At 45.6% G+C, this 27,246-nt stretch overlaps 2 protein-coding genes across 2 annotated transcripts in view; both read left to right on the top strand.

Annotated features, from left to right (window-relative positions):
• The window catches only part of LOC138356619 (uncharacterized), an 82,500-nt gene extending 62,152 nt beyond the window's left edge, over positions 1 to 20,348 (top strand). Inside the window, exon 5 of the mRNA XM_069312806.1 lies at positions 19,608 to 20,348. Within this exon, the coding sequence (XP_069168907.1) occupies positions 19,608 to 20,348 (741 nt within the window). The remainder of the gene's footprint in view (positions 1 to 19,607) is intronic.
• Positions 20,349 to 21,630: 1,282 nt separating this feature from the next.
• Positions 21,631 to 27,246, top strand: part of LOC138356523 (uncharacterized) — an 87,426-nt gene continuing 81,810 nt past the window's right edge. The window contains exon 1 of the mRNA XM_069312686.1: positions 21,631 to 21,773. Within this exon, the coding sequence (XP_069168787.1) occupies positions 21,657 to 21,773 (117 nt within the window). The 5' untranslated portion in view covers positions 21,631 to 21,656. The remainder of the gene's footprint in view (positions 21,774 to 27,246) is intronic.

Raw genomic sequence — 27,246 nt, 5'->3', positions numbered from 1 at the left:
CACTGAATTCAGGGAAGTGTTTGGAATGTTTGAAAAGGTGAACGCATTCTTGGAAAAGCTGCCCTGATAAAGCAGTGACAACCCGGTGTGTGAAAATGGTTAATTAATATATCACTTTGTGATAACACTTTGTGAAAGTGTTATCACTTTCGCAGGTATATGTCGCTTGAACGTGACACACTTTTTTCTCTTGAATGCACCCAAACACCGCGCTCAAGCGTCATTTGAGCAAATATTTCTATAAAATCTAATTTTTATCAGATCGTCTTGGGGATTGTATACATGATTGCCATGAAATTTCCGTTTTCTTTAATAACCACATTGCCTATTTGAGAAAACGGCATTGCATTGTAGCTTCGTGGTAAGACTATTATATTGTTGACACAACGAGTGTAATCGACGTAGTTTTTTATTTGGTGCTGGTCTAACGCATCCTTGTGTGACATTTGAAATGAAATTTGGGTGAAATTCCCAAGAAGAGAGAGTCCGCCTGACTCAGAGGTGGATTCTCCTTCCACACCATAACCCCTCTCCTCCTTCCCACCTCTCCATCGTCTCCCTCAAGCCAGCAACTACTCTTCATAAGGTAAAGTAAATATTAAAACACTACAACAAAATATTTATATTTACATGTGCAGTATTATATTTACATAAAAAAAAGTCATACAAGTATGGATGTTTTTGAGAGTGGAACGGATTAAATTTATTTCCTTTATTTTAAATGGGGAAATTTGTTTCTTAAGACGAGTTTTCCAGGTAACGAGCTCGGTGCCAGAACGGATTAAACTCGTTAATAGAGGTTCCACTGTATATATATATATATATATATATATATATATATATATATATATATATATATATATATATATATATATATATATATATAATATATATATATATATATATATATAAATAAATGTACGATTTAGTAGTGTAAGGCTGTGTGCCTAGACCTTATTATTATTATAAACATTGATGAAGTGAACTATTTATTACTGGAGTTATTAAATAGTATATTCATATGTATAGTGGTTAACTGTGATTACACCAGTGTAGTGATATACTGTGAATACGAGAGAATAATAGGTGCCTCACGCCGATAGTGTAAGCACAGTGAGGATAGTGAGTAGTGTGAGGACCGTGAGGATAGTGAGTGGGCGTGGCATCTCGCGAGTTGCCAAACGTTCGATAACACTGCATGTGGAGCATGGGAACGCTCGTCAACTGGGGTGTTGCCATCCACGGAGGTTTCAGAATTGTGAAGAGGTGGAGAGAAGACTACTCATTTATTCCTTTGACATGTTGTTGATGCAGAGTTGTGATTCTTTAATCTTTTAAGTAAACTACAAAACCACTGCCGTGTTTGTGTCAACCCTCCATATCCTTGTTGCTACTGAGAGTGGTTTAAGCATATACTTACCTGTTACCAAATTCATTAGTGTTCCCTTGGGCCACTACCACTACTATATTACCACTATACCACTATATATAGTCACTAGTGAAAAAGGTGACACCCCTAGGGTCAACACTTGCAGCAGAGGAGCTCAAGCATATTTCAACAATCCTAAGTATTGTAGTACAGGTTGATGGTAGTGAGTGGTGTCCCAGAGAACATAAAGGTATAGTGCTCTTGAAAAATAGGTGAGATAACAGGAAAGTGCTAAGGGAAGTGAAAAATCGGATGAGAAAAAGTTGCCCTAGTGTTTACAGTGCAGAGAAGAACATTCAAGATGGCCACTGGCAAGGTAAAAAACAAAACAGAGCTTGATTTTGAGGGATTCAATGAAGAAAGCATTGATATTAGCAGTCTACATAACAAGTTGGTAAATTTAGATACTATAGTGAACTCTCATGTAGAAATAATTAGTAAATTGAAAGAAAGTAATGACCATTTGAATAGCAAAGTTTTATGTCTTGAGGGTGCAGTGAAAGACTTGTGTAAGGATAAGAATCAATTGGAAACAAATTGCAAAGCCATGGAAGAAGAAAATAAACTCTTAAAAATAGCTTTGGAAGAAGTTAAAGTAAATTTAAACATAAATGACTATAATAGGTTAGGTAAGGAAATTCAACAGGAGAAACAGCTTTTGTCAGCACAGATGGAGGAAGTTACACAGGGAATAGAACAGTGCAGGAAAGATATGCAACTCACTTATGCACAAGTGGCCAAGGAGAAGGAAAAAATAGAAGAAGCAGTAAAGGAAGTCAAACACTGCAGCAACCAAGATAAAACAAACATTAGGCTAGAAGTGAGGAAAGAATTGGCATCTAACCCAAAGTTGGTGCAAAACACAGTTGATCAGAGTAAGTCCCTGATCATTTTTGGCTGCAAAGAAAACGCGATAACATCTAGGTCAGAAAGAGCTGTAGAAGAAGCTAAAGTAGTAGATAAAATTGTTGGCCTCGTGGAAGGTCTTACAACCATAGAGAATGTGTGCGACTACAGGAGAATAGGCAGGTACGTAAAAGGGAAAGATCGACCTTTGAGGATCACCCTAAACGGTGCCAAACAGATGGAAGAAGTACCAAGGAATGCTAGAAAATTGCAAAGTGATGAGGATGGGAAAGGGTGGTCGTTAAGACGAGATCTTTCAAAAGAAGATAGGGAGAAGCTGAAACTGAACCTCGCCAAGGCAAAACATTTAAATGAGAGCAGGAATGAAGAAGAAATAAATTCTTTTTTCTACAAAGAGATAGGGGTAGGCAAACCAGTAAAGTGGTACATAAAGGCAAACCAACAAAATCAATAGAGAGAGGGGGAGTGAAGAATAAGGAGAGGGGGAACAAGTTCCTGAAGATTGCATACACCAACATAGATGGAGTGAGATCGAAGATACTGGAGTTAAGTGATGTAATACAGCTGCAGACACCAGACATTGTTGCACTCACGGAGACAAAACTTGAAGATGTAATTTTAAATGAGGTCATATTCCCAAGGGGCTACTCAATTTGGAGACGCGACAGAAAAATTAGGAAAGGCGGTGGCGTTGCTGTGCTGGTAAAAGAACACCTAAAGGTGAACGAAATAATGACTGCCAATCCACAAGAAGTTGACATAATAGCACTAGAGATCTGCCATGAGGATGATAAACTAATGATAATAAATGCATATAGTCCACCGCCAAGCAGCACATGGTCAAAGGAGGAGCTAGATAGTAAACGTGAAGGTCTTATAACAATAATGAGAGAGATTATAGCGAGAGCGGATAACGATAGATCACGATTGTTGATAGTCGGTGACTTCAACTTGAAATCCATAGACTGGGAAGCATATGAAGCTAAAACAGAAGATTTTTGGACCTGTAAATTTGTAGACCTCATCCTGGAAACATTCTTGTATCAACATGTTAAACAAGCTACGAGGATAAGGGAAGGGGACGTTCCCTCCATGCTAGATTTGATATTTACCAGGAAGGAGGAAGAGATATTTGACATTCAGTACCTTCCTCCCTTGGGTAAAAGTGACCATGTTTTTTTGGGAATAAAGTATGCAATGCATTATAAGCTGGAAGAAAATAAGGAGGTTGAAGCAGTTGAAAAACCAGACTTCAGGAGAGGACATTATGGTGACCTTAGAAATTTTTTAGTGAGTATAATTGGACAGACTTGATGCTAGGCAAGGAAGTGAATGAGATGTATGTCAAGTTATGTGAAATATATGATAAAGGCACAAAAAAAATTATACCAAAACAGAGATGCAGAACTAGGAAACAGGATTGGTTCAATAGAAATTGCGAGAGGGCTAGAGACCAAAAGACACAAAAATGGAATCAATACAGGAAGAGGCCGAACCCCCAAACATACCAGCGATACAAAGATGCGAGAAACAACTACACGGCAGTGAGGAGAGACGCAGAAAGAAATTTTGAAAAAGGGATTGCAGACAAATGTAAAACAGAACCAGGTCTATTCTATAAATTCATAAACAAAAAATTGCAGGTAAAGGATATTCAGAGGTTGAAAATGGGAAATAGATTCACGGAAGATGAAAAGGAAATGTGTGAAACACTAAACGAAAAGTTCCAAAGTGTGTTTGTACAAAATAAAATCTTTAGGGAACAACATAGAGCACATAGAGGTGTCTAGAGACGAAGTGGAAAAAATGCTCAAGGAGCTCGGTAAGAACAAAGCAGCTGGCCCAGATGGCATTTCACCATGGGTTCTGAGAGAATGTGCATCTGAGCTCAGCATTCCACTTCACCTGATCTTTCAGGCATCCCTGTGTACAGGAATCGTAGCAGACGTGTGGAAACAGGCTAACATAGTTCCAATCTACAAAAGTGGCAGCAGGGAAGACCCCCTCAATTATAGACCTGTATCATTGACAAGTGTAATAGTGAAAGTATTGGAAAAACTAATCAAAACTAAATGGGTAGAACACCTAGAGAGAAATGATATAATATCAGACAGACAGTATGGTTTTCGATCTAGAAGATCCTGTGTATCGAATTTACTCAGTTTCTATGATCGAGCCACAGAGATATTACAGGAAAGAGATGGTTGGGTTGACTGCATCTATCTGGACCTAAAAAAGGCTTTCGACAGAGTTCCACATAAGAGGTTGTTCTGGAAACTGGAAAATATTGGAGGGGTGACAGGTAAGCTTCTATCATGGATGAAAAGTTTTCTGACTGATAGAAAAATGAGGGCAGTAATCAGAGGCAATGTATCGGAATGGAGAGATGTCACAAGTGGAGTACCACAGGGTTCAGTTCTTGCACCAGTGATGTTTATTGTCTACATAAATGATCTACCAGTTGGTATACAGAATTATATGAACATGTTTGCTGATGATGCTAAGATAATAGGATGGATAAGAAATTTAGATGATTGTCATGCCCTTCAAGAAGACCTGGACAAAATAAGTAGATGGAGCACCACTTGGCAAATGGAATTTAATGTTAATAAATGTCATGTTACGGAATGGGGAATAGGAGAACATAGACCCCACACAACCTATATATTATGTGAGAAATCTTTAAAGAATTCTGATAAAGAAAGAGATCTAGGGGTGGTTCTAGATAGAAAGCTATCACCTGAGGACCACATAAAGAATATTGTGCAAGGAGCCTATGCTATGCTTTCTAACTTCAGAATTGCATTTAAATACATGGATGGCGATATACTAAAGAAGTTGTTCATGACTTTTGTTAGGCCAAAGCTAGAATATGCAGCTGTTGTGTGGTGCCCATATCTTAAGAAGCACATCAACAAACTGGAAAAGGGTGCAAAGACATGCTACTAAGTGGCTCCCAGAACTGAAGGGTAAGAGCTACGAGGAGAGGTTAGAAGCATTAAACATGATAAAACTAGAAGACAGAAGAAAAAGAGGTGATATGATCACTACATACAAAATAGTAACAGGAATTGATAAAATCGACAGGGAAGATTTCCTGAGACCTGGCACTTCAAGAACAAGAGGTCATAGATTTAAACTAGCTAAACACAGATGCCGAAGAAATATAAGAAAATTCACCTTCGCAAATAGAGTGGTAGACGGTTGGAACAAGTTAAGTGAGAAGGTGGTGGAGGCCAAGACCGTCAGTAGTTTCAAAGCGTTATATGACAAAGAGTGCTGGGAAGACGGGACACCACGAGCTTAGCTCTCATCCTGTAACTACACTTAGGTAATTACTATTCCACTGAGGTGTTACTGGACACGGTAAACACCAGTTGGCGACCTTTAGTGAATGGTAGAGCCCTCTGTCAGGGCGGGTACACGATCAAGGGAGGTGATCGTGTTCTCACTCATCTTTAGGCTACAAGGCCGGCCGGAGGCAGACTGAGAGACTCTTCTGGTGAAACAGTGGCACCGTGAAGATTGAGTGAAGACCCATGGGGCTACAGTAAGTAATGATAACCACTACTAATGCTTGGTGGTGATCGGTTAGAGAGAGAGAGAGACGCCACACGCAACCACCCCTGACACCGTCTAGATCAGTATCTGTATGCCTTGGAGACTGCCATGCTTAGTTCCTCATGGGTTGATCCCGACAAGACATTGACCCCCCCGGCCATGGCCAAAATGATTGCATTTGGGACTTTAATTAATTCAAGAAAATAAGAGAACACTTGTCAAAGGCTACAGCCGAGTTCACTCGAGCGAGGAATGCAAATATTGCTGGAACAACCGTGGACATCTTCAAAAGGAAACTAGATCTATTCTTCCAAGGAGTGCCGGACCAACCGGGCTGTGGTGGGTATGTGAGCCTGCGGGTCGCTCCAAGCAACAGCCTAGTGGACCAAACTCTCACAAGTCAAGCCTGGCCTCGGGCCGGGCTTGGGGAGTAGAAGAACTCCCAGAACCCCATCAATCAGGTATCAACCAGGTATCAAGAGCTAAAGATTACTCTTGGATCTATAGTAATGGTACTTAACCAACACAGGTCTGGTCCTATGTTACAGTCAACTAAGAAATTTTTGAGTCCATATAAGGTAATCGAGCTTATCAAAGTTAACAAGTACAGACTTAAGAATTTGTTAACAGGAGAGTATATAAATGAACATTTAGACCACATGAAGCTAGTCAAAATGACTGTTGACGAGACAGAAGAAGATGACAATGAACTTACCCAGACAGATTCTTCTATTGGGACACCACCTACTGTGGTTGACAGACCACTTGATGTACAGCCACCCCATACTAGCACCTATAATCTTAGATCTAGGCCATTTGTTTCAACCGTGCACTCACCACATGTCCATTGGCTAGATGTCAACGAGTTTACCTCTCAAGATGAAAGTTTGTCACATGCAGTTTCATCTGTTCCTGACCTTCAGTCAGAGCCAGAGTTGTATAGTGCTTTGGCAGCCCTAGGTGTAGATATCTGCAGAATTTATAATTAAGTGAATTCTGCAGTTATTCTGTTTTGTTGACAAAATTCACTTCACAGTAATTCTACCCAATGTGTCCTATTATTACCATTATATATATATATATATACATATATATATATATATATATATATATATATATATATATATATATATATATATATATATATATATATATATATATATATATATATATATATATATATGTCGTACCTAATAGCCAGAATGCACTTCTCGGCCTACTATGCAAGGCCCAATTTGCCTAATAAGCCAAGTTTTCCTGAATTAATATATTTTCTCTAATTTTTTTCTTATGAAATGATAAAGTTACCCATTTCATTATGTATGAGGTCAATTTTTTTTATTAGAGTTAAAATTAACGTAGATATATGACCGAACCTAACCAACCCTACCTAACCTAACCTATCTTTATAGGTTAGGTTAGGTTAGGTAGCCGAAAAAATTAGGTTAGGTTAGGTTAGGTAGCCGAAAAAATTAGGTTAGGTTAGGTTAGGTAGTCAAAAAACAATTAATTCATGAAAACTTGGCTTATTAGGCAAATCGGGCCTTGCATAGTAGGCTGAGAAGTGCGTTCTGGCTACTAGGTTATATATATATATATATACATACATATATATATATGTGTGTATATCACGAAAATAAACACGTGATTAAGAATGTGACAATGTCAGACCACGGAGGAAAATGAAACAGGAATTTCCTTAAGTACCTTCGTATATTAAATACATCTTCAGAAGGAATGATTCCTTCTGAAGATGTATTTAATATACGAAAGTACTTAATGAAATTCCTGTTTCATTTTCCTCCGTGGTCTGACATTGTAATATATATATATATATATATATATATATATATATATATATATATATATATATATATATATATGTCGTACCTAATAGCCAGAATGCACTTGTCAGCCTACTATGCAAGGCCCGATTTGCCTAATAAGCCAAGTTTTCCTGAAATAATATATTTTCTCTAATTTTTTTCTTATGAAATGATAAATCTACCCATTTCATTATGTATGAGGTCAATTTTTTTTTATTGGAGTTTAAATTAACGTAGATATATGACCAAACCAAACCAACCCTACCTAACCTAACCTAACCTATCTTTATAGGTTAGGTTAGGTTAGGTAACCCAAAAAGTTAGGTTAGGTTAGGTTAGGTAGGTTAGGTAGTCGAAAAACAATTATTTCATGAAAACTTGGCTTATTAGTCAAATTGGGCCTTGCATAGTAGGCTGATAAGTGAGTTCTGGCTACTAGGTACGACATATATATATATATATATATATATATATATATTATATATATATATATATATATATACATACATACATACATACATACATACATACATACATACATACATACATACTGTCTCCACTCGATCATCCGGACTATATGGGAAGGACCCCCAGCCGGATTATCACATTTTTCAGATAATCGGATAATGGTACTTTTCACCTACGAGTCAAAAAGTGACCATTTCCAACTATTTTCATAACACAAACAACATAATTTGAATTGCCTTGCCACATACAATTATTAAATATTCAACTAGAAACCTCAACTTACCTTGTTGGTATTCGTCTTCCTGATTGATGCCACACATCTTGAAGTTAAAAATTCTTAACAATTTACGTAACCTATACTAACACAACACTAAAATTAACACTTAAAATTACTGTTCAGTTCATTAAGCTAAGTTAGTTTTGACTGCCAGCTGCTGAAGCCTCACTGGTTGAGGGCATTTGGGTTGCCTGTGAGGCCTCGGTTGTTGAAGGCGCTTGCTTGCACCTCACTTGTTGAAGCGCTTGCATGTCCTCACTTGTTGAAGGCGCTTGGCTTGCCTGTGACGCCTCACTTGTTAAAGGCGCTTGCTTGCGCCTCACTTGTTGAAGGCACTTGGCTTGCCTGTGGCGCGTCACTTTTTGAAAGCGCTTGGCTTGCCTGTAATGCCTCACTTGTTGAAGGAGCTTGGCTTGCCTGTGGCGCCTCACTTGTTGAAGGCGCTTGGCTGCCTGTGACGCCTCACTGGTTGAACAACACGTAACTTGTCTTTAATTGCTAGGACAATCTTCTTCCTCTTAACACTTCCAGAACGATTGATGCTGCTACCAGACATATTCTTGGCCAAAAATGTTCAAAATTACTATGAAAATTAAGAAAGTTATTTAAAAAAATATTTCACTAATGGCGCAACACTGTGAGGCCGCACTGGTTGAGGTGTATAACAGTGACTTGTCTTTAATTGTTAGGACAACTTTCTTCCTCTTAACACCTCCAGAACGATTGATGCTGCTACCAGACATAGTCTTGGCCAAAAATGTTCAAAGTTACTATGAAAATAAAAAAGTTATTTAAAAAAATATTTCACTAATGGCGCAGCACTGTGTATAACACGAGGGACGGACGCACATGGGTTGACCAGTGTTAGACGGGTCCACTTGGGGTGGGGCAGCTATAGCGCGTTACGTAGGCCGCCAGGAGGAAAAAAATTCACAATATTTTTGAAGGAAACTTCAGCCTGTGCACAATGCTTTTAGGAAACTTATTTATTTGTTATTACATAATTACAAGTACTTATTTCATTTGTTTTTGGCTATGATTAATTGTATTAAAATTAATGGTAATTCCTGTACCCAGGTGGTCCCTCCTGACGCACCCCTCCCACCCTCCCAACACCACCCACCCACCCAACCCCCCTCCTCCACCATGCGTCTAGAGCCACAGACGGGATTAATACGGTATGGCCCGTATTTTCATCCGGCCAAACCAGCTTTTATCCGGTTCCTGTGGCCATTTTGGCCGGATATTGTGATAACTTTATCCGATCACGATTTTGGCTGTATAAGGGCGTTTTCCGGATGTTTGAATCCCGGATAATCGCGGGGTTACAGTATATATATATATATATATATATATATATATATATATATATATATATATATATATATATATATATATATATATATATATATATATATATATATATATATATATATATATTATATATATATATATGTCGTACCTAGTAGCCAGAACTCACTTCTCAGCCTACTATTCAAGGCCCGATTTGCCTAATAAGCCTAGTTTTCCTGAATTAATATATTTACTATAATTTTTTTCTTATGAAATGATAAAGCAACCCTTTTCTCTATGTATGAGGTCAATTTTTTTTTATTGGAGTTAAAATTAACGTAGATATATGACCGAACCTAACCAACCCTACCTAACCTATATTTATAGGTAAGGTTAGGTTAGGTAGCCAAAAAAAGCTAGGTTAGGTTAGGTAGACGAAAAAACATTAATTCATGAAAACTTGGCATATTAGGCAAATCGGGCCTTGAATAGTAGGCTGAGAAGTGCGTTCTGGCTATTAGGTACGACATATATATATATATATATATATATATATATATATATATATATATATATATATATATATATATATATATATATATATCACATTGAAAATATATCAAAATCTATGAAAATTCAATTTATCAATGTAGTTAGAAACATTGAAAAGAAATTGTAACATATCTAGTATAGCATGAGTGTTGTTCTTACATGCAACAGATGGCACTGTTTTTCAAGAAAAGCATAGTTTTACCTGTCACAGGTGTTGCATCCATACTTATACTTACGAAATGAACCCCTCCGTGGTGCCTCCTTGCCGTGGTGAGGGCTCACGTACACCTTCCTGGGACCGGTGTGGGTTGCCTCTGCCCCCTCTTTGGGTGGTGTACGTGCTGAAGGGCACCATATAGGGGCCTTGTGAGCCCCGGGACGCTATCCGCACTTGTCCCATCTCCCATAAAGGTGTTCCTTATTCAGACTTTTACCCAGTTATTCATGCCTCCATCCTTGCCCGATGGCAGAGTTGTTGGTCTTCTGTTATTGGTAACAAACTGGGTACTCTTAAGAGTCATGTGTCCCAGTGGCCTTCCTTCTACCACCGTAACCAGCAGTGGGAAACGGCTATGGCTAGGTTATGTATTGGCCACACCCATTAACTCACGGTCACTTAATGCAGCGCCACCCTGCTCCTTATTGTCCAAATTGCGTTGTCCCTCTTATGGTCATACATATCCTTGTTGAATGTCCTGACTTCCAGGACGAGCGTGTGTCTTGTTTTCCGACCGTCCCCCGCGGTCGCCTGTCCCTCGATAGAATTCTTGGCAACTCAGATACTTTTGATATCGTTCGCCTTATGCATTTTTGTTCTCGTATTGGCATCCTTGGTGATATTTAGCGCCCTCTGATTATCCCGCACATTTGATGGTGCTACATAGCCTTCCCGGTTTGGTATCTTCTAATGATAATTACTTACTTACTGCTCAGTACTCACTTCCCCCTTCAGTGCAGAAGAGGTTGCTGAAATAGAGGGAATACAGAGAACATATACGGCACGCATAGACGCGATAAAGCACCTAAATTATTGGGATCGTCTCAAAGCCCTCCAAATGTACTCGCTAGAAAGAAGATGAGAGAGATATCAAATAATATACAACTGTAAGATACTGGAGGGCCAAGTACCAGATCTACACAGTAAAATAACAACGTACTGGAGTGAACGATATGGAAGAAAATGCAGAATAGAACCAGTGAAGACCAGGTGTGCCATAGGCACAGAGAACACTATAAACATCAGAGGTCCACGGTTGTTCAACATCTTCCCAGAGAAATATTGCCGGAACAACCGTGGACATCTTCAAGAGGAAACTAGATTTATTCCTCCAAGGAGTGACGGACCAACCGGGCTGTGGTGAGTATGTGTGCCTGCGGGCTGCTCCAAGCAACAGCCTAGAGGACCAAACTATCACAAGTCAAGCCTGGCCTCGGGCCGGGCTTGGGGAGTAGAAGAACTCCCAGAACCTCATTAACCAGGTATCAACCAGGGTGATTGTAGACTAATGTAGTGGATGGCTAATGGTAGACTAAGGAGGTGAGTGATGGTAGACTTAGGAGGTAGGTGGTAGATGGTACACTAAGGTGGTGGTGGCTGATGGTAGACTAAGGAGGTGGGTGGCTGAGGGTAGACTAAGGTAGTGGGTGGCTGATGGTAGAATAATGAGGTGGGTGGCTTATGGTAAATTAAGAAGGTGGGTGGCTGATGGTAGAGTAAGGTAGTAGGTGGCACATGGTAGACTATGGTGGTGGGTGGCTGATGGTATACTAAGCAGGAGGGTGGCAGATGGTAGACTTTGGAAGTGGGTTGCTAATGGTAGACTAAGGTGGTGGGTGGTTGACGGTAGACTACCGTGCAAGGTAGCTGATGGTAGACTAAGGTGGTGGGTGACAGATGGTAGACAAAAGTGGAGGGGTGGCTGACGGTAGACAAAGGAGGTGGGTGGCTCAGGGTAGACTAAGGTGGTGGGTGGCTGATGGTAGACTAAGGTGGTGGGTGGCTGATGGTAGACTAAGGTGGAGGGTGGCTGATGGTAGACTAAGGTGGTGGGTGGCTGATGGTTGACTAAAGTGGAGGGTGGCTGACGGTAGACTAAGGATGTGGGTGGCTGATGGTAAACTAAGGAGGTGGGTAGCTGATGGTAGACTAAGGAGGTGGGTGGCTGATGGTTGACTAAGGAGGTGGGTGACTGATGGTAGAGTAAGGAGGTGGGTGGCAGATGGTTGACTAAGGTGGTTTGCAGCTGATGGTAGACTAAGGTGGTGGAGGGCAAATTGTAGACTAAGGTGGCTGATGGCCGTTGGTAGACAAAGGAGGTGATTAATGGTAGACTAAGGAGGAAGGTGGCAGATGGTAGACCAAGGTGGTGGGTGTCAGATGGTGGACTAAGGAGGTTAGTGATGGTAGATTAATAAGTTATGTGGCAGATGGTAGACTAAAGTAGTGGGTGGCTGATGGTAGACTAAGGAGGTGGGTGGCTGATAGGAGACTAAGAGGGTGAGGGGCTGATGGTAGACTAAGGATGTGTGTGGCAGATGGTAGAGTAAGGAGGTGGGTGGCAGATGGTAGATTAAGGATGTGGGTGGCTGATGGTACACTAAGGAGGTGGGTGGCTGATGGTAGACTAAGGAGGTGGGTTGCAGATGATAGACTGGATGTGGGTGGCTGATGGTAGACTATTGAGGTGGGTGGCAGATGGTAGAATAAGGAGGTGGGTGGCTGATAATATAAAAAAGGAGGAGTTGGCTGATGGTAGACTAGGGAGGTGGGTGGCAGATGGTAGACTAAGGTGGTGGGTGGCTAATGGTAGATTAAGGTGGTGGGTGGCTGATGGAAAACTAAGGTGGTGGGTGGCAGAGTGGAGAGTAAGGTGGCTGATGGCTGTTGGTACACTAAGGAGGTGATTGATGGTAGACAAATGAGGTAGGTGGCAGATGGTAGACTAAGGTTGTGGGATACTGATATTAGATTAATGTGGTGGGTGGCTGATGGTAGACTAAGGAGGTGGTTGGCTGATGGTAGACTAAGTTGGTGTGTGGCAGATGGTAGTGTGAGGAGGTGGGTGGCTGATGGTAGACTAAGGAGGTGGATGGCTGATGGTAGACTAAGGTGGAGGGTGGCTTCTGGTAGACTTAAGAAGTGGGTGGGTGATTGTAGACTAGGTAGGTGGGTGAAGGTAGACTAAGGTGGTAAGTGGCTGATGGTAGACTAAGTTGGTAGTGGCAGATGGTAGTCTAAGGAGGTGGGAGGCAGATAGTAGATTAAGGAGGTTGGTGATGGTAGACTAAGGTGGTGAGTGGCAGATGGTAGATTATAGAGGTGGGTGGCTAATGGTAGACTAAGGAGTTTGGTGGTTGAAGGTAGACTAAGGAGGTAGGAGGCAGATTGTAGACTTAGGTGGTAGGTGGTTGATGGTAGACTAATGTGGTATGTTTCTGATGGTAGACTAAGGTGGTGGGGTGGCAGATGGTAGACTAAGGAGGTGGGTGGCTGATGGTAGAATAAGGAGGTGGGTGGCTTATAGTAGAATAAGTAGGTGGGTGATAGTGGACTAAGGTGGTAGGTGGCTGATGGTAGACTAAGGAGGTGTGTGGCTGATGGTAGACTAAGGAGGTGGATGGCTGATAGTAGACTAAGGAGGTGGGTGGCTGATGGTAGACTAAGGAGGTGGATGGCTGATAGTAGACTAAGGTGGTGGATGGCTGATGGTAGACTAAGGAGGTAGGTGCCTGATGGTAGACTAAGGAGGTGGTTAACTGATGGTAGACGAATGTGGTGGGTGGCAGATGGTAGACTAAGTTGGTGGGTGTCAAATGGTAGACTGAGGAAGTGGGTGATGGTAGACTAATGAGGTGGGTGACTGACGGTAGACTAAGTTGGTGGGTGGCAAATGGTAGACTGAGGAGGTGGGTGATGGTAGACTAATGAGGTGGGGTGGCTGATGGTAGACTAAAGAGGTGGGTGGCTGATTGTAGACTAAATAGGTGGGTGATTGAAGACTAAGGTGGTAGGTGGCTGATAGCAGATTGAGGTGGTAGGTGGGTGATGGTAGACTAAGCTGGTGGGTGGCAGATGGTAGTTTAAGGTGTTGGGTGGCTGAAGGTAGACTAAGGAGGTGGGTGATGGCAGACTAAGGTGGTGGGTGGCAGATGGTAGACTATGGATTTGGGTTTGATAATGGTAGAATATGGAGTTTGGTGGCTGAAGGTAAACTAAGGAGGTGGGTGGCTGATGGTAGACCAAGGAGGTGGGTAGCAGATGGTAAACTAAGGTGGTGGGTGGTTGATGTTAGACTAAGGTGGTGGGTGGCAGATGGTAGACTAAAGAGGTGGGTGGCAGATGAAAGACTTAGGAAGTGGGTGGCAGATGGTAGACTAAGGTGGTGGATGGCTGATGGTAGACTAATGTGGAATGTGGCTGATGGTAGACTAAGGTGGTGGGTGGCAGATGAGTTGAGCCGGACGGAATCTCACCATGGGTATTGAAAGAGTGTGCAGGAGCACTTTGTTTGCTGCTCTCCATGGTGTATAGTGGTCACTGGAGACGGGAGACCTACCAGAAATATGGAAGACGGCCAATGTAGTCCCAATATACAAAAAGGGCGACAGACAAGAGGCACTGAAACCTACAGGCCAGTGTCCTTAATTTGTATACCATGTAAGGTTATGGAGAAGATCGTGAGAAAAACCTAGTAACACATCTGGAGAGAAGAGACTTCGTGACAACCCATCAACATGGGTTCAGGGAGGGTAAATCTTGCCTTACAGGCTTAATAGAATTCTACGATCAGGTGACAAAGATTTAGCAAGAAAGAGAAGGATGGGCGGGCTGCATTTTTTTAGACTGTCGGAAAGCCTTTGACACAGTACCCATAAAAGGCTGATGCATAAGCTGGAGAAACAGGCAGGAGTAACTGGTAGGGCGCTCCAGTTTATAAGGGAGTACCTAAGCAGAGAGTTATAGTGAGGGGTGAAACCTCAGATTGGCGTGAAGTCACCAGTGGAGGTCCCACAGGGCTCTGTACTCGGATCTATCCTGTTTCTGATATACGTAAATGATCTCCCAGAGGGTATAGACTCATTCCTCTCAATGTTTGCTGACGACGTCAAAATTATGAGAAGGATTACGACAGAGGAGGACAGCTTGAGGCTTCAAGAAGACCTGGACAAGCTGTAGGAATGGTCGAACAAATGGTTGTTAGAGTTTAACCCAAGCAAATGTAATGTAATGAAGATTGGTGTAGGGAGCAAGAGACCAGATACAAGGTATCATTTGGAGATGAAATCCTGCAAGAGTCAGAGAGAGAGAAAGACCTGAGGGTTGATATCACGCCAGACCTGTCCCCTGAAGCTCATATCAGGAGGATAACATCAACGGCATATGCCAGGTTGGCTAACATAAGAATGACCTTTAGAAACTTGTGTAAGGAATCTTTCAGAACATTATATACCACATATGTTAGACCAATCCTATATGCCAATCCAAGCATGCGGCTCCAGCATGGAGTCCATATGTAGTCAAGCATAAGACTAAACTGGAAAAGGTTCAAAGGTTTGTCACCAGACTAGTACCAGAACTGAAGGGTATGAGCTACGAGGAGAGATTACGGGAATTAAACCTCACGTTACTGGGAGACAGAAGAGTTAGAGGGGACATGATCACCACATACAAGATTCTTAGAGGAATTGATAGGGTAGATAAAGACAGACTTTTTAACACAAGGGGCACACGCACTAGGGGACACAAGTGGAAATTGAGTGCTTAAATGAGCCATAGAGACGTTAGAAAGAATTTTGTTCAGTGTCAGAGTAGTAGACAAATGGAATGCATTGGGAAGTGATGTGGTCGAGGCTGACTCCATACACAGCTTCAAGTGTAGATATTATAGAGCCCAGTAGGCTCAGGAACCTGTACACCTGTTGATTGACAGTTGAGAGGCGGGACCAAAGAGCCAGAGCTCAACCCCCACAAGCACAATTAGGTAAGTACTTGTATGGGGCGCAGGTGGCTTTGTTGTTGGTCTCCCACTTGCGTGCTTTGTCTTGGTGGCAGTATGAAGTTTCCTGGCAGTCCTTCTGGTTTTTCCTATCACTGCATAGATGTACTTCGGTCTCTGATAGGGTTGTCATGTCCTTCCTTTCGTGGTTGTTCCAGGACTGTCATCTTATGCCGAAAATTGTCGCCTCATATCATGCGGCTTTGGCGGAGCCGCTCCAGCTTGAATTCGGTATTGATGTTACTTCTGCCTCGTTCTGCAAGCTGTCTCATGCATTGTTTCACCTCCAACCTGCTCATGCGCCTTCTGAGCCATCCTGGTCTTTGGACCGGTTGCTCTTTTCTCCTCGGTTTGTAGTGGCCCCTCGGTTCAGGATTGTTTTTCTAAGGCTCTTTACCTGTTGCCATTGGCCTCTGGGGGTCTGGTCGGGGAACTTCATGCTCTCCTTCGGTGCAGGGGTTTCTGCTCCTTTGGTCCTGGTGGTAGGTTTATTCAGTTGCAGCCATCTCCTTGTTTTCTGGCGAAGAATGAGACTGCTGCTTTCCAGAGGGGTCCTTGGGTCATTGGTGCTTGGTTGGTCATGCTGGGGTGCATCATGTGTCTTCTCTGGTTGTCCCTCTCCACCATTATTTGCACACAACGGCTTCAGGGGCCAGGGATGCGCTTTAGATTTACCCGGTATCCCTCCTTCCCTTTTCCCGGGCTCGGGTCTCTCAGGTCGTCCACAGGGTTTTTAAGTTTAGCCAGCCTGCGGTCTATCCTCGTGCCCCACGACGTTCATAAGTTTGCTGCTTTGGGTGCCGTCTTTGGCAACATGTCTTGGGTTGACATTCGAGCAAAGGGTTTTTGGAGGTCTTACAGAGGTCCTGGCCGCTCGCTACTTTGTCAATGTCCCTGGAACTGGATGGGCCTGCGTTGCATTGGATCGGCGGTTGCAGCCAGTTGTCTCGACTTCATGTTGAGGAATCAGGACTGACCGCCTCCTGGGAAAGTCTCTTATATTTTTCCTGGTCTCCAGGTAGTTAGCTCCGGGGAGCCGACAGTGCTTCCCCCAGAAATCAGCGTTGAATGTAATGAAACACCATTTTCTGGGTGAGACCTGGAGGCTCCACACCATCCCTCCCTCCCCTCTGATCGGTAATGTTTTCACATGTTTTTGACATCCAGCCTAATAACTGTTGGTTGGATTGCCAGCACGAGGGTCTGGGGATCCCAGACCCTCCCAGAGGGAGCCGGTCGGCCGAGCGGACAGCACGCTGGATTGTGATTCTGTGGTCCCGGGTTCGATCCTGGGCGCCAGCGAGAAACAATGGGCAGAGTCTCTTTCACCCTATGCCCCTGTTACCTAGCAGTAAATAGGTACCTGGGTGTTAGTCAGCTGTCACGGGCTGCTTCCTGGGGGTGGAGGCCTGGTCGAGGACCGGGCCGCGGGGACACTAAAGCCCCGAAATCATCTCAAGATAACCTCAAGAAGATCCCCCTTTCCCTTCCTGGGGAAGGGATGGGGGGGGTACGGGTTGCACAGACAGTGGCGTGGCATTGTGATGACGTCATGCTCATTTGCTAATTTTCATTTGGGGAATTCTGTCCACTCGTTCAGCTTTCGGTAGCAATATTTTCACCAGAATAGGGGTTTGTTTTGGGCGCCTACCTTTCTGGGTGCCAGACCCGGTCGATGGCAGACATAAAAATGCTCCCTACCACACGGGGGGTTTCTACAAGCCATTGCTTCTCGTGCCTCTCTGAGGAGGGGCCAGGTCCTGGCTCATGTTCCCCTGTAGGCAAGAACTCTATGCACTTTGACCGATGTCAGAAAACTAATAGATACATATCAGCCTGGATAGCCTCGGGGAGCCTCCAGGTTTCACCCAGAAAATGGCGTTTCATACATTCAACACTGATTTTTTTTGGGTGTGTAGAACAGATTAATTAAATTTTCATTATTTCTTATGGGAAAATTCATTTTGGTTATGAACCATCTCTGGGAACGTATTAAATTCATAAACGAAGGTACCACTGTATTTAAAGCTCAAGTGAAGATACATATGTTTTATAATGGGGTTCTGTAGCATGTCGGTCATGGAGTGACCAACTAGCTACACATGATTTGTCAGTCATGTGTAATTAACAAATATACACTGGTAATTGTGCAGCAAGCTTACCACTTTGTTGCTTTCCTTTATGCTTGAATCTGACACCTCGCATTTCCACGCATCTTACCCGTGTCGTGGTGAGGCACACACACACCCACACTCACCCCTAGCAGTCTTTGTTTGCTAGGGGTTCGAGTCCTGGCCTACCTCGACGACTGGTTGGTGTGGGCTCCCAGCTGGTCTGCTTGTCTACTCGCCAGGAGTGTGGTTCTTTCCCAGCTCGTCGGGTTTGGGTTCCTGGTTAACTAGAGGAAGTCCCATTTGGTTCCATCTCAGGTTCGGACCTGTCTGGGCCTCGTGTGGGACTCTCGGACCACTTCCATGTCTCTCCCTCTGGTGCCATTGCTGCGGCTGTGGTCCTTCCTTCAACTATTTCTGGATGATTCATGGGAAACTAGGCGGCTGCTCGAGCAGCTGTGCGGGTTCTAAACTTCGCAGTGCTAGTTTACCCTCTGGGTCGGGTCTGGCTTCGGAGTCTGTTCTCGTTCCTTTAGGAACGTTCCTTCCGCCTCTCTCGCAACTGCTGGGGTTCGTCTTCTGGGGGCCTTGCGTTGATTGCTGTGTTGCCGGCTTCCTCTAAGAGTTTTTCAGGGTTCAGTGCCTTGGCGCCTGCTTGCGCCCTCGCTCGATGTGTTCATGGATGCCTCATCTCTCGGCTGGGAATTTAAGACTGGGGCTCACTATCACAACCAGAGGCATTGGGCTCCACCCTTCCGTTGGGCTCACTTTACAGTGCGGGAGTTTGTGGCAGTTTGACAGTCATTTCAGAGGGTTTGGGTCGCTAAGGGTTCAGCGATCCGGCTCCATTTGTACTGCTCTCAGGTGGTTCCTTGTTTGAACCGCAGGGGTTCAGTCCTTGGCTCTTTAGGGCTGATTGCTTTGAGTGACTTGTCTCCTGGATTCTAGGGGTTTGGCTCTCTGTGCAGTTCACATCCAGGAGAGTCCAACTTCCTGTCGACGCCGACCCCTTCAGTTGGCTTTGCTCAGTGGCCAGGGAGCAGTGCGAATTGAGAGCAGTGCAAATACCGAGGTTCCTCTGTACAAAAAAATTATGAAAATATTATGTAATTTGTATTGGTAAATATGGTGCAGTACTGGTTACTATTACTGGTTATTATTAATATTATAAAAATATTACTTATTGTAGTAAATACATCTAGCCTAACCAAATATTCTTTTCCACAGGATAACAAGCCAGAGGAATGTTTATTGTGTTTTAACGATTATGATGACAATCAGCTACGGCCTCGCACACTGCCATGCGGCCACACATTCTGCTCCCAGTGTATTGACAATGCTATCAAGAATGGTCAGCTGACCTGCCCCAGCTGTCATGCCCAGCATGCTGCCACAGTTGCTACTCAGTTCCCAATTAGCTATGCTGTGGAGGCTTTAGTTAGGAAACTCAAAAATATCCAGCAAACAACTGAGGAAGTAGTGCCAGCAAAACCTTATGAAGGTCCCGCCAGAGGCATCAGTAAGAAATTACGTTCCCTGGTGCAGGAGCAGAAGAACATCATCAACTGCCTCATTACTAGCTGTGAAGAGGTAATGGCCCAGCTGAAGGAGTACGAGGGGCAGCTGGGGGACTGGAAGACTCACCACCTCCAGCTCCAGGACAGACTCTATGGTCTGGTAGAGCAGGACAAGTCAGCAGTGAAGCTCTTGGAATTGAAGGATACCAGTGTGGTAGATATGACAACACAAGGAGAGGAAGGGAAGACTCAGCTGCAGGCCATGTTGGGGACCCTCGACACAGTCAACACAGCACAGGAAGTATTCATGACCATCAATGAAGTTGACCAATGCAACATGGAGGTTGAAAATTGGCTTCAGAAGTGCCAGGAACTCTTCCCAGATGTCAAGGACTGTAGACACCTCAGTGAAGGTACACTGCTGAAGGTCACATTGTTCTCACCCAACTGAATGTAGTATTGCCTCTATATAAACACTTTTAACATGGAGACACATCAAGATGAGAGTAGACTTTATATATAGGAAACTTTTTGCTCTAACACCTAAAACATTTTTATTAATAAAGTCAACTGTCATCTTGGTGTTTCTCTACACTGTGGTCAGCACTCAGGGTTCACTACACCCATGTCAACTGTCATCTTGGTGTTTCTCTACACTGTGGTCAGTACTCAGTGCTCACTACACCCATGTCAACTGTCATCTTGGTGTTTCTCTACACCTGTGGTCAGTACTCAGTGCTCACTACACCATGTCAACTGTCATCTTGGTGTTTCTCTACACTGTGGTCAGTGTACAAAACATTACATATATTGTCAAATTACTTTACTCAGAGCCTGATGCTTCATTATAATCCAATTACTCTACTCAGAGTCTGATGCTTCATTATAGTCCAATTACTCTATTTCAGACCCTGATGCTTCATTGTAGTCCAGTTACTTTACTCAGGGCCTGATGCTTCATTATAGTCCAGTTACTCTATTTCAGGACCCTGGTGCTTCATTGTAGTCCAGTTACTTTACTCAGGGCCTGATGCTTCATTATAGTCCAGTTACTTTACTCAGAGCCTGATGCTTCATTATAGTCCAGTTACTTTACCCAGAGCCTGATGCTTCATTATAGTCCAGTTACTTTACTCAGAGCATGATGCTTCATTATAGTCCAGTTACTTTACTCAGAGCCTGATGCTTCATTATAGTCCAGTTACTTTACTCAGAGCCTGATGCTTCATTATAGTCCAGTTACTTTACTCAGGGCCTGATGCTTCATTATAGTCCAGTTACTTTACTCAGAGCCTGATGCTTCATTATAGTCCAGTTACTTTACTCAGAGCCTGATGCTTCATTGTAGTCCAGTTACTTTACCCAGAGCCTGATGCTTCATTATAGTCCAGTTACTTTACTCAGAGCCTGATGCTTCATTATAGTCCAGTTATTTTACTCAGGGCCCGATGCTTCATTATAGTCCAGTTACTTTACTCAGGGCCTGATGCTTCATTATAGTCCAGTTACTTTACTCAGAGCCTGATGCTTCATTATAGTCCAGTTACTTTACTCAGAGCCTGATGCTTCATTATAGTCCAGTTACTTTACTCAGAGCCTGATGCTTCATTGTAGTCCAGTTACTTTACTCTGAGCCTGATGCTTCATTATAGTCCAGCTACTTTACTCAGTGCCTGATGCTTCATTATAGTCCAGGTTCCACCATTAATGTTTGTGTTGGTAATGACAGGTGCAGGAGACCATCAGGGAGGTCCTGGAGATGATGACCACGGAGACAGGTGCCACAGCTGACCCCGTACACCTGGGAGACTCAGTCTCCAGTATCATGAATAAAGTTCAGGAACTCGCTAGAGAAATCCCCCACAAGCAATTAACAGTAAGTTTTTATTTTCTCTCATAGGTCATATCACAAGATATCGAGTACTGTTTTGAGGACAGGAAGCCGGTTCTTAGGTTTATTGAGGTTCCCCAAGGTCAACTTCTGACTTTCCTTAACATACAGTCCACAATAGTTGCCTAACTTCTGGATAAAAATTTACTGCTAGGAGAACAGCGGCAACAGATGAAAGAAACATGTGAACGATTTCTGTTCTGTCCGGTGACTGAACCTGTGATCCCCTATTGAACCCGGGATCCTGGCACCCTCACAGAGGCGCAGAGTGACGGAGACATTCTACCAAACTACCGGGAAAGACAGCAAACCAAACGGACCACTGCTGGGTTCGAAGAAAATGACTCCTTTGAAACTGCCAACAAACTCTCAAACAGTGCCAACACCAACCCCCCTGCCAGTAGAGGAGGTCTGGCGCTACAAGTCCAACACCATCCCCTGCCAGTAGAGGTGGGGTGAGCTGGAGCTACAGGTCCAGCACCATACCCCCTGCCAGTAGACAGGGCCTGGAGCTACAGGTCCAGCACCAACCCCCTGCCAGTAGAGGGAGGCTGGAGCTACAGGTCCAGCATCAACCCCCTGCCAGTAGAGGCGAGGCTGGAGCTACAGGTCCAGCACACCCCCCATTCCCCCATCCCTGCCAGTAAGTGGGGGCTGGAGATACAAGTCCAGCACACACCCCTGCCAGTAGAGGGGGCCCAGGAGCTACAGGTCCAGCACCAACTCCTTGCCAGTAGAGGGGGTCTGGAGCTACAGGTTCCAAACCAACCCCCTGCCAGTAGACTGGGGGCTGGAGCTACAGGTCCAACACCAACCCCCTGCCAGTAGAGGAGAGCTGGAGCAACAGGTCCAGCACCAACCCCCTGCCAGTAGAGGGGGACTGGAGCTACAGGTCCAGCACCACCCCCCTGCCAGTAGAGGGGGGAGGGGGGGAGGCTAGAGCTACAGGTCCAACACCAACCCCCTGCCAGTAGAGGAGAGCTGGAGCAACAGGTCCAGCACCAACCCCCTGCCAGTAGAGGAGAGCTGGAGCTACAGGTCCAGCACCAAACCCCCTGCCAGTAGAGGAGAACTGGAGCTACAGGTCCAGCTCTAACCCCCTGCCAGTAGAGGGGGGCTGGAGCTACAGATCCAACACCTTCCCCCTCCCAGTAGAGGGGGGGGGGTCTGGAGCTACAGGTCCAACACCAAACCCCTGCCAGCAGAGGGAGGCTCGGAGCTACAGGTCCAGTACTACCCCCCTGCCAGTAGATGGAGGCTGGAGCTACAGATCCAACACCAATCCCCTGCCAGTAGAGAGGGGACTGGATCTACAGGTTCCAACACCAACCCCTGCTAGTAGAGGGGGTTCTGGAGCCACAGGTGCAGCACCAACCCCCTTCCAGTAAAGAGGGGGATGGGCTGGACCTACAAGTCCAACACCAACCCCTGCCAGTAGAGGGGGGCTGTAGCTACAGGTCCAGCACCAACCCCCAGCCAGTAGAGGTGTTCTGGAGCTATAGGTTGAGCACCAACCCCTTGCCAGTAGAGGTGGGCTGGAGCTACAGGTCCAGCACCAACCTCTTGCCAGTAGAGGGGGGGCTGGAGCTACAGGTCCAGCACCAACCCCCTGCCAGTAGAGTGGGGGTGGGCTGGAGCTACAAGTCCAACACCAACCCCCTGCCAGTAGAGGGGGGGGGGCTGGAGCTGCAGGTCAAGCACACACCCTCTGCCAGTAGAGAGGGGGTGGGCTGGAGCTACATGTGTAGGCACCAACACCAGTGTAGGCACCAACCCCTGCCAGTAGAGGGGGGGGGGGCTGGAGCTACAGGTCCAGCACCAACCCCTGCCAGTAGAGGGGGGCTGGAGCTACAGGTCCAACACCAACCCCCCTGCCATTAGAGAGGGGACTGGAGCTACTGGTCCAGCACCAACCCCCTGCCAGTAGAGGGCAACTTGGACCTACAGGACCAGCACCAACCTCCTGCCAGTAGAAGGGGGATGGAGCTACAGGTTCAGCAACGACCCCACCCCCCTGCCAATAGAGAGAGGGCTGGAGCTACAGGTCCAGCACCAACCCCCTACCAGTAAGTGCTCAGTGTTGGTAGACAGTGCTGTTGCTCTCCTTAAGTGGCTTCAGTGTAGCTGCTCAGCGGTGTTAGACATTAAAGGTTCTCTTCTTGAGTGATTTCAGTGTAGCTGCTCAGTGGTGGTAGACAGTGCAGGTGCTCTCCTTAAGTGGATTCAGTGTAGCTAAATGTAGCTTGATATAGGGAGCCGAGCGGACAGCACGTGGACTTGTGAACCTGTGGTCCCGGGTTCGATCCCGGGCGCCTGCAAGAAACAATTGGCAGAGTTTCTTTCACCTATGCCCCTGTTACCTAGCTGTAAAATAGGTACCTGGGTGTTAGTCAGCTGTCACAGGCTGCTTCTTGGGGGTGGAGGCCTGGTCGAGGACTGGGCCGCGGGGACACTAAAAACCCCGAAATCGTCTCAAGATAACCTCAGATAGCTGCTCAGTGGTTGTGGACTGTGCTTGGTGCTCTCCTTGAATGCCTTCAGTGTAGCTGCTCAGTGGTGGTAGACAGTGCAGGTGCCCTCCTTGAGTGGCTTCAGTGTAGTTGCTCAGTGGTGGTAGACAGTGCTGGTGCCATCCCTTGAGTGGCTTCAGTGTAGTTGCTCAGTGGTGGTAGACAGTGCTGGTGCCCCTCCTTGAGTGGCTTCAGTGTAGCTGCTCAGTGGTGGTAGACAGTGCGGGTGCCCTCCTTGAGTGGCTTCAGTGTAGTTGCTCAGTGGTGGTAGGACAGTGCTGGTGCCATCCTTGAGTGGCTTCAGTGTAGCTGCTCAGTGGTGGTAGACAGTGCAGGTGCCCTCCTTGAGTGGCTTCAGTGTAGCTGCTCAGTGGTGGTAGACAGTGCAGGTGCCCTCCTTGAGTGGCTTCAGTGTAGTTGCTCAGTGGTGGTAGACAGTGCAGGTGCCCTCCTTGAGTGGCTTCAGTGTAGTTGCTCAGTGGGTGGTAGACAGTGCAGGTGCCCTCCTTGAGTGGCTTCAGTGTAGTTGCTCAGTGGTGGTAGACAGTGCTGGTGCCATCCTTGAGTGCCTTCAGTGTAGCTGCTTAGTGGTGGTTGACAATGATGGTGTCCTCCTTGAGTGGCTTCAGTGTAACTGCTCAGTGGTGGTAGAGAGTGCTGGTGCTTTCCTTGAGTGGCTTCAGTGTAGGTGCTCAGTGGTGGTAGACAGTGAAGGTGCCCTCATTGAGTGGCTTCAGTGTAGCTGCACAGTAATGGTAGACAATGTTGGAGCCCTCCTTGAGTGGCTTCAGTGTAGCTGCTCAGTTGTCGTAGACAGTTCTGGAGCCCTCCTTGAGTGGCTTTAGTGTAGAGGCTCAGTGGTGGTAGATAGTGCTGGTGCCCTCCTTAAGTGGCTTCAGTGTAGCTGGTAAGTGGTGGTAAACAATGATGGAGCCCTACTTGAGTGGCTTCAGTGTAGCTGCTCAGTGATGGTAGACAGTGCAGGTGCCCTCCTTGAGTGGTTTCAGTGTAGCTGCTCAGTGGTGTAGACAGTGCAGGTGCCCTCCTTGAGTGGCTTCAGTGTAGCTGCTCAGTGGTGGTAGACAGTGCAGGTGCCCTCCTTCAGTGGCTTCAGTGTAGCTTCTCATTGGTGGTAGACAGTGCTGGTTCCTTTCTTGAGTGGCTTCATTGTAGCTGCTGAGTAGTGGTAGACAGTGCTGGGACTCTTATTGAGTGGCTTCAGTGTAGCTGGTAAGTGGTGGTTAACAATGATGGAGCCCTCCTTGAGTGGCTTCAGTGTAGCTGCTCAGTGGTGGTAGACAGTGCAAGTGCCCTCCTTGAGTGGCTTCAGTGTAGTTGCTCAGTGGTGGTAGACAGTGCTGGTGCCCTCCTAGAGTGGCTTCAGTGTATCTGCTCAGTGGTGGTAGATAGTGCTGGTGCACTCCTTGAGTGGCTTCAGTGTAGCTGATCAGTGGTGGTGGTAGACAGTGCTGGTGCTTCCTTGAGTGGCTTCAGTGTAGCTGCTCAGTGGTGGTTGAGAGTGCTGGTGCCATCCTTGAGCGCCTTCAGTGTAGCTGCTCAGAGGTGGTAAACAGTGCTGTTTGCTCTTCTTGAGTTACTTCAGTGTAGCTGCTCAGTGGTGGTAGAGAGTGCTGGTGCCATAATTGAGTGCCTTCAGTGTAGCTGCTCAGTGGTGGTAGAGTGCTGGTGCCCTCCTTGAGTGGCATCAGTGTAACTGCTCAGTGGTGGTAGACAGTGCTGGTGCTTTCCTTGAGTGCCTTCAGTGTAGCTGCTCAGTGGTGGTAGAGTGCTGGAGCCCTCCTTGAGTGGCATCAGTGTAATTGCTCAGTGGTGTAGATAGTGCTGGTGCTTTTTTTGAGCGGCTTCAGTGTAGTTGCTCAATGGTGGTAGACAGTGCTGGTGCTCTCCATGAGTGGCTTCAGTGTATCTGCTCAGTGGTGGTAGATAGTGCTGGTGCCCTCCTTGAATAGTTTCAGTATAGCTGTTCAGTGGTGGTTGACAGTGCTGGTGCCTTCCTTGAGTTGCTTCAGTGTAGCTGTTCAGTGGTGGTAGACAGTGGTGGTGCCATTCTTGAGTGGCAACAGTGTAGCTGCTCAGTGGTGGTAGACAGTGTTGGTGCCCTCCTTGAGTGGCTTCAGTGTAGCTGCTCAGTGGTGGTAGAGTGTGCTGGTTCCCTCCTTGAGTTGCTTCAGTGTAGCTGCTCCGTGGTGGTAGACATTGCTAGTGCGCTCCTTCATTGACATCAGTGTAGCTGCTCAGTGGTGGTAGAGTGCTGGTGCACTCCTTGAGTGGCTTCAGTGTAGTTGGTCAGTGGTGGTAGACAGTGCTGGTGCTCTCCTTGAGTGGCTTCAGTGTAGCTGCTCAGTTGTCGTAGACAGTGCTGGTGCCATCATTGAGTGTCTTCAGTGTAACTGCTCAGTGGTGGTAGACAGTGCCGTTGCTCTCCTTGAGTTGCTTCAGTGTAGCTGCTCAGTGGTGGTAGACAGTGCTGGTGCCATCATTGAGTGTCTTCAGTGTAACTGCTCAGTGGTGGTAGACAGTGCTGTTGCTCTCCTTGTGTTGCTTCAGTGTAGCTGCTCAGTGGTAGTAGAGAGTGCTGGTGCCCTCCTTGAGTTGCTTCAGTGTAGCTGCTCAGTGGTGGTAGAGTGCTGGTGCCCTCCTTGAGTGTCTTCAGTGTAGCTGCTCAGTGGTGGTAGACAGTGTTGTTGCTCTCCTTGAGTTGCTTCAGTGTAGCTGCTCAGTGGTGGTAGAGAGTGCTGGTGCCCTCCTTGAGTTGCTTCAGTGTAGCTGCTCAGTGGTGGTAGAGAGTGCTGGTGCCATCCTTGAGCGCCTTCAGTGTAGCTGCTCAGTGGTGGTAGAGAGTTCTGGTGTCCTCCTTGAGTGGCATCAGTGTAACTGCTCAGTGGTGGTAGACAGTGCTGGTGCTTTCCTTGAGTGGCTTCAGTGTA

This window comes from Procambarus clarkii, chromosome 73, assembly GCF_040958095.1.
Source record: "Procambarus clarkii isolate CNS0578487 chromosome 73, FALCON_Pclarkii_2.0, whole genome shotgun sequence".
NCBI classification, from domain to species: Eukaryota; Metazoa; Arthropoda; class Malacostraca; order Decapoda; family Cambaridae; genus Procambarus; species Procambarus clarkii.
Note: the sequence above shows the minus strand (reverse complement) of the source record. Positions and strands in the feature narration are given on the sequence as shown.